The sequence below is a fragment of the Paramisgurnus dabryanus genome, chromosome 8 (assembly GCF_030506205.2).
Source record: "Paramisgurnus dabryanus chromosome 8, PD_genome_1.1, whole genome shotgun sequence".
In the NCBI taxonomy this organism is placed as follows: Eukaryota; Metazoa; Chordata; class Actinopteri; order Cypriniformes; family Cobitidae; genus Paramisgurnus; species Paramisgurnus dabryanus.
Window position 1 is genome coordinate 28,215,780 of NC_133344.1, and position 7,608 is coordinate 28,223,387.

At 36.9% G+C, this 7,608-nt stretch overlaps 1 protein-coding gene across 7 annotated transcripts in view; it reads left to right on the plus strand.

The window, feature by feature from the left end:
* Positions 1–2,651: 2,651 nt before the first annotated feature.
* ncam1b (neural cell adhesion molecule 1b) overlaps positions 2,652–7,608 on the plus strand; it is a 107,571-nt gene continuing 102,614 nt past the window's right edge. For all 7 annotated transcript variants that reach the window (XM_065281372.1, XM_065281373.1, XM_065281376.1 and 4 more), the window contains exon 1: positions 2,652–2,998. In XM_065281372.1, the coding sequence (XP_065137444.1) occupies positions 2,947–2,998 (52 nt within the window). In that variant the 5' untranslated portion in view covers positions 2,652–2,946. The remainder of the gene's footprint in view (positions 2,999–7,608) is intronic.

The window sequence follows — 7,608 nt, forward strand, 5'->3', positions numbered from 1 at the left end:
AATGTGAGCTCCTATTATTTTACTTGTGTACTTACCAAAGCAAAATTAATGACATAAAACACTTTCAGACTTAGATTTTGAATGAAACAAAACATATTCAATTATAAAATGAATGTAGTGCTGTTGGTTTGTAGCCTGAGGCTTACATAGACAGAACTTATGTATTTTTAAGAAGCCTTTGTGTCCCCAGAGTACATATATGAAGTTTTAGCTCAAAATAGATCATTTATTATAACATGTTACAATTGCCACTTGTATGTGTGAGCAAAAATTTGCTGTTTTGGGGTGTGTCCTCTATTATGCAAATGAGTTGATCTCTGCACTAAATCGCAGTGCCGTGGTTGGATATTGCAGATTAAGGGGTGGAATTATCCTCTTCTGACATCACAAGGGGAGCCAAATTTCAATTAGCTATTTTTTTGCATGCTTGCAGAGAATGGTTTACCAAAACTAAGTTACTGGGTTGACGTTTTTTGATAGAAGCACTGGAGACCCAATTATAGAACTTAAACATGGAAAAACTCAGATTTTTATATGTCCCCTTTAAAAATGTCATGAACGTGGGCTCCCCCTGACACTCTTGTGGCCCCATAGGGCCATGGATGTACACAGGGGAGACTGTCAGACTCTTTAATCCCTCTTTAATGCAGTGAATATTTTTTTTAGGGTACTTATATTTCTTTATAGGAACATGCTGTATAGCTTAAAGCTATAGCAGCTGTCCAAAAAAATTAAATTCACAATCATATTGCCCATGCAAGAAAGAGATAGGCCTACAGATAAACACTGATCACTACTGAAATATGTAGTCATTCGAGGTAGGTTATTTCAATGAAACTTGTCTGAATCTGATAGTTTCATGGTGAACTTTTTATGTTCATTTATTTACCCAACAAAAATGGAAAAATATGATAATATGATAATAAAATGCTAGATTGAAAATCATTTATCTTTAAAAGGATGGTGGGTTTTACACAAGCATAACCACTTCCAGCAAAAACACATATTTATGTCATTTTAGTTTTGACTCAAAATCTTATGAAATCGTACATGTGACGATTTCTTATTATTGAAATTTCCCTGTAAGCCAGCTAACTTTGATCTCCCTACATGTCAAAGACGATAAAATTCTTATTGATGTTCCCAAATTATTGAATGTAATGACAAAAACAAATGTATTATCAAGCATTTCAGCCGCTATAAAAACTAAAGAAACATGTTTATTTTCCTATCAGCCAAAGCAATTTCCTTTCTACCAAAGCATTTTCACCTGCTTATGATTACACTGCATATTTTAATACTGCGTATGTGCAAATGTGAAAATTGCTGGCAGTAAACATTCAAGCATCCATCCTTGTTTGGCAGCAAAAAATAAAAAATTAATACATACATTGCATATAGCATATTGATAAGACATGTGAAAGAAACGGTGCTTTTAGAATAACAAGTAGAGCTGAGCATCTGAGCTGTCTGGATGAGACATAGCTTTGAAAGCTATATCATCAGATCCAGATAACAGAAGAGGTACATCACCTCCTGTTTTTAGGCAGAGGAAAATTTTGAAGGTGTGGCACACCTATTGATTTCAATGGTTCGCATAGAAACAATCACAATGACACATAACCATACAAAGCAGGTTACTATAACATGCAAGACGTCTCAAATAACAATGACACCCACTTTTAATGACATGATCGCTCATGGTGGCTATCCGATAGCTTACAAGACATTTTCTAACAAAAGTAACATTGTTCAGGAATTGTCTATTAAAGTTTTCTTCCTTTTTGTCCATGTAAAGTTTTTTCCCCATATGTAAATTCTATATGCACTCGTGTGTGCGTGGGCTTTCTTTATGGTATTGAATATCATCAGGCAAATAAACTCAGTGAATGTAAAATGCATACGAATAATAACAATAACATCATCTACTGCCAATGCTCACCCACACCAAAACACTTGGCTAGCCCTGAGCGACACTTTAAATCTGTGGTTCTACTTTTAGATTACCATTGTTCTCGAAAACTCCACCTTGGACCACAGTGAAAAGCCACAGTAAAAGTAGTTTCACTTCAGCTCTTTCTGGGATATCTAGCTAGATAATGAAATCATCAGTGAACTGATCCGTAAGAGACATTATTATTTAGAGAGGGAATGACAAAAAGCGGGCAATGAGCCATTATACAACCCTATATTTAGTGGATCTCAACCTTTAGGAACTTCATGGCCCCCCATTGTCCACAACAATATGAAGACCCCCAATAAACTCATGATTTATACATCCCTCCCCAAAAGAGCTTGGGATAACTACTAAAAATATGTATAGCTATAAAAGAACCAAAAAGACAGAAATATCTAGATTTTAGCTTAATTTAATGCTATTTTTATTTGATTTTAAATCAATTTAATTTATGTTGATGCCCTATGTATAGAAAGCCCCGCCCCTGTTGTCAAACACTGATCCTACATCTATTAATAATTATAAAAACAAAATATCACAAAACTTTCTCATTTAACCACATTTAAATATGCACATTTAATTAAATCCGCCCAAACATTTGGAAAATACAGTGCGTAGGATTTACAACCCCCCTCCCTCCCTTTTGTCTTTCTAAAGCTCGCCTAGGTGTATTTGTTGTTGTCTGCTACTCTGCTTCAGTGCAATACGATCACATCTTCTCTCCTCAGAGGCGCCGCTGATTGGCCGGATCAGTTCGCGTGCATCTCAGGGCGGCGTGTGCGCGCGCTTTCGCCTCTCCATCTCAGCGCGCGACAAACGGGCACGGAAATTCAAACCGCATCGATATCAATACAGTTCCACGGTGAGGATCTTTATTCGCATTCGGTTTCCCTCGCGAAAACTTGACGGAAACTTCCCAAGGATTAAGGATTCTTCGGTGCACGCGCGATACCAATAATAAGCGAGCTGTGTTTTGTGAGGGGATTGCAATGTTCCCGACCAAGGCGATCATCTTGGTGCTTCTTTACTTTGGCAGAGCAGGTAAGATTGTTTTTAAGTGTTATGCAATAGCAGTAGGCAAATCGTTATATAATAAATAGCGGCTTTTCTGTGCATTTTGCAAGGGTGCGTACTACTTTTATGCGAACTCTGGTCAGTGATGTACGTTACTGTAGTGGCAGGTGCATCAGTCGACCTGTTTGAATTCTGCTGTACTTATTCGTCAGCTCTGTTGCATGTGTTTAACAATATGTAAGGTGATTTTTATTTAGTTGGACGCACGATAAAGCAGATATCATAAATAGGGACCATTGTTAGCTGACTGGCTATGCTATTTTTACAATAGGATATAACATTATTAAGCTATGGCAGATCCTTTACTCTGTGCTGACCCTAAAGTGCACAACCTTACTCATATTGCTGTATTTTCAGCTCCCCATTAATTTCCTCTGGCAAATTCACATAAACATTTATATAATTGCTATACACAGGAAATCCTTAAATTATTTTACTGTTTGAATTAAAGCATCTGCACTATTTCCCAAAGTATCGCATTGATTTTATCGCAGTTGATCTTTAATAAATTCTTATGGGACCGTGGTGGGATGAATTACTTGGCAATCCACCTGCTGCACGAGTCGAGAATGATCCAATCAGCGTGTTTGGGGCGGGAACTCTCTGTTACGTTTGTTTATGACGCAATAAGCGAGCAATTTACGCGGAATCCCGACGTTGTAGCGGTTATGACGAATTTTTATCATCACTTATGTGCGCCATAAAAGTATGTATAATATACATTGCTATACATTGCATAAGTAACTATGATGTCAAATGAGTACCTATCTAGTTAAAAGATAAACAATGTTATAAATAAAAAACTTGAATATGGGATTAAAAAATATTTGGGCATTGTTGTGTTTTTGCATCACACACATCATTTACAGTACCTGTATGTTTGCCTTCTAACATGTATGATTGTTTATATGCAAAGATGCAACCATGAACTGTAGGTGTTACTGCTGGGGATGTTCTGGGATTGTCATTAGAGAGATACGATGGGCGGAGTCAGGCAGTCACATGATGCACTTCCACAGGCTATAACCATGAGTCATCTTTTTGATGTAATCTCCCGATATGCAGTTAAGCTCTCTTTGGGTTTTTAATTAGCTCTGCTGGAGATAGCCTGCTTTGACTCTGAGGGCCTGAGCAAGACAAAAACAATAAATGTGATGTAACCCAGAGCGCCTCTGTTGAGCCTGAATCACAATGGGCTCATCTCCAAATCTCAGTTGCTGAATATATGTAGATGTGGCTTTGTGGCCTGAAGAAAATAGGATTTAACAGGACAGATGTTGCACTGACAGATCAATTTCCCATGATCATTAAAGCCGCGTGTGCGTGCACACGTACTCGAATGCAGAGTACGACTGTAAATCTGATGAGATTTGTGTATACGTGTTTGACGTTTCATAGGAACACTTATTTTTTGCGTACGGTATTTTGTTTGCAGTGGATTTTCCACTTCACTGCCCCCCAACATTAACTCTCCTGCATCCAGTGTTGTATTATTGGTAACATACATGTTTTTATCGGACCGGTAGTGCTATACGGTTCCTGAAGTTAAGCTAAATGTATTTAGGTGGTGCACTGTTCATGCTGTCGTGTTTTTGTCTGAATGTTCAGCCATTGTAGTGGAAGCATTATGTCACTTAAGCTGGATAAACCAAGAATGCCTTTGGGTCGAAGAAGGCGTGTTACAGTCTGTGCTCTTGTACCATTTGGTTGCAAATTATGTTTAGGCCTTCCCATATGTGCACTTTGAAACTACTAGCTGTGATTGGTCACACTTTTATCCTCAATCATGCCGTGTCCCATTGGAACACTTTAAACTTTTATGATGATTTCCCAGTGATGGTGATGCAGATAATTTGTAGTGAAGTGTAAAGTTGCAATCCTGCCTCACTGTAATAATGGTTATCCCATATAGAATAAGTGTGCTTGTGATGAAATAGGGATGGATGTGCCTCTAACAGGCCGGGATTTGGTAATGATGGCAATGTTCACCCTGGTGTTCTGCAGGACATCCTGCTTTGCTTAATAGCTCTCTAGCTCTTCTGCTTGGTCTCATCTTTTGATCATGAATGTAGCTGGCATATTCAGGACTGCAAAATGCTGGAGGAACAGCGGCACGCACATTCTTAATGAGTCTAGCTCTTTAAGGTTCACCTTAATAGTTTTCCTGTAATGAATATTATAAGTTTTGTTTCAGTGTGGCTGACTAATAATGCTGTTGGTTCCTAGAGTAATGGGTAACAGAAGTGATTGTTTTTTTTTCCCGAATGTGGAAATGTAGCCGATGTCACAGTGCACCTTCATAAAGGACATGACTTTAAAGTGTTGTGTCTTGGACACTGGTGATCATATAATCAAGCTCTCAGGTATGCCGGTTTAACGTTTTCCACCATTTAGAGGTGATCAAGGTATTCAGTTTAAAGGTGCAGTGTGTAGATTTTAGCGGCATCTGGTGGTGAGGTTGCAAATTGCACCCCTCCCTTTTGAAGCACATAAGCTACGATAGCCGTCACAGGGCAGACATGTCATCATCTGAGACAACGTAGTGGCAAACACGCTCTGTAGAGCAGTTTGTCCATTTAGGACTATTGTAGAAACATGGTGGCGCAAAATGGCGGCTTACATGTAGGGGGACCCGCAGTGTATGTAGATAAAACAGCTCATTCTAAGGTAATAAAGACTATACAGTTCATTATATAAGGTCTTAATACAGCACTGATAATATAGTTATGTATATTATATTGCATTTCTTTCAAAAGATCCTTCTAAAATTTACACATTGCACCTTTAAAGGGATAGTTAATTACTCAGCCCATGTTGTTCTAAACCTGTATGAGTTTCTTTATTCTGTTGAACACAAAAGAAGATATTTTGATAAATGATGGTAAGCACACAGTAGACTGTACCCATATTATAAATAAAAAAATACTATGGAAGTCAGTGGGTACAGTCATCATCATCAACAGAATAAAAGAAACTAATTCAGGTTAAGAACAACATGAGGATGAGTAAATAATGACAGATTTTTGAGTGAACTATCCCTTTAACATTTTGAATTACCAAAAGACACATATTTGAGGAAAGTTTTCTGAAAAGCATGCTTTACTTCAAATGATGATCTTTTTTCAGTGTAATAATGAGACAGAATGAGAGAAAATTATCTAAAGCCTGAAATAAAACATCCAGGTGTGAGAAATCAGAAAAGTAAAACATGATGATCCAAATATAAAGGCACATACAAGTCAAAGACATTTGTTCAGAGTTTTCAATGTGTCAGGTTTGTGTGGGATTATTTTTTCCTTTATTAATGGCCTTGATTTATTCACTTTCTTTTTTGTTGCCTCAGGATGTGTGGATTCCTCACAGGGTCGGCAGTCATTTATCTGATGCACATTCTTGTTCTTTTAGCAACTGGTATCTTTATACTTTGATATTATAGTCTGGTGCTAAAAAATATTGAGAGATTGAATTTAGAAATGCAATTAAAATGGCGCCATAATGTTAGTCTACTGTAAATAAACAAGTGATATTCTAAACTTTTGTAGCATTTTATTTGTTTGTTAACTTTTTTAAGTATTCATAGCAGATTGAATCAAATCTTAAAGGCATAAACAGAAAGTCACATAAGATTTTTTGGGGGGTAAGGTCAGTTCGGTCGTTTTCAGATGGGGAGCCTACAGAAGTTACCACCATGTGAAATGAGGCAAAATGACACTTTAAAGTCCTTTAGAGTCAAACATACATTTACTGTCAATATTTATGCATTCATTAAAATTTCACTGTAATTTCATTTTCTTGCGCCTTAACATAAAACAGCCAGTTTTTGCTACTGAAACTAAGTCCTTTTATCATCTAACATCTTACTGAGGTTTTTCTTTGATCCCAGTCACATTTGACTTGCTCAGTTGAGGCTAAGACAAATACGCTCTATACAAATAAAAACACTTAGAATTTATGTAAATTATCTTTTTTACTTTGAGTAATAATGCTTGCTAACTAACAGGTTACTAGTAAAAAATGTAAAAATTTCTACTTGAATTTTTTTCCTGATATGGCCCTTCAGTGAACCGTATCTGCATTAAACTGTGCTTGAGTCTGCTTTAGAAATAGCATAGGCTTCAGTTTTCAGTGGAATCTTTATGTCCTGGAACGGCATAAATTTATGTACTTTCTCCTCCGGCATTGGCAGAGGCGTTCCAACTAAAAGACATTTATGAAACCTTAAAGTCCCCATGAAATCCATACTGAAGTTTTATTTTGGCTTTGAATATGTTTACCTTAAAGCTATTTATAAACTACTGTGCTCCAGAACATTGCCAAAATTTACATTTAGAAGATATAAGCATTTAAAACTCACTTTCACCAATACGGATCAAAGATTTTTATGATTTTTCGTTCAGCATTCTGCATCAGATTCAAGGATGTGAGGCAGGGAACTACACTAACCTTTTCCACTGGTGGCACTTGCGCTACTAACTTTTTCAGTTACTGGCGAAAAAAAAACATGATTTGGTCGCACAAATTAGTTATATTATATTATGGATAATAATGAACAATAATGAAACTGCATTGCATACAGA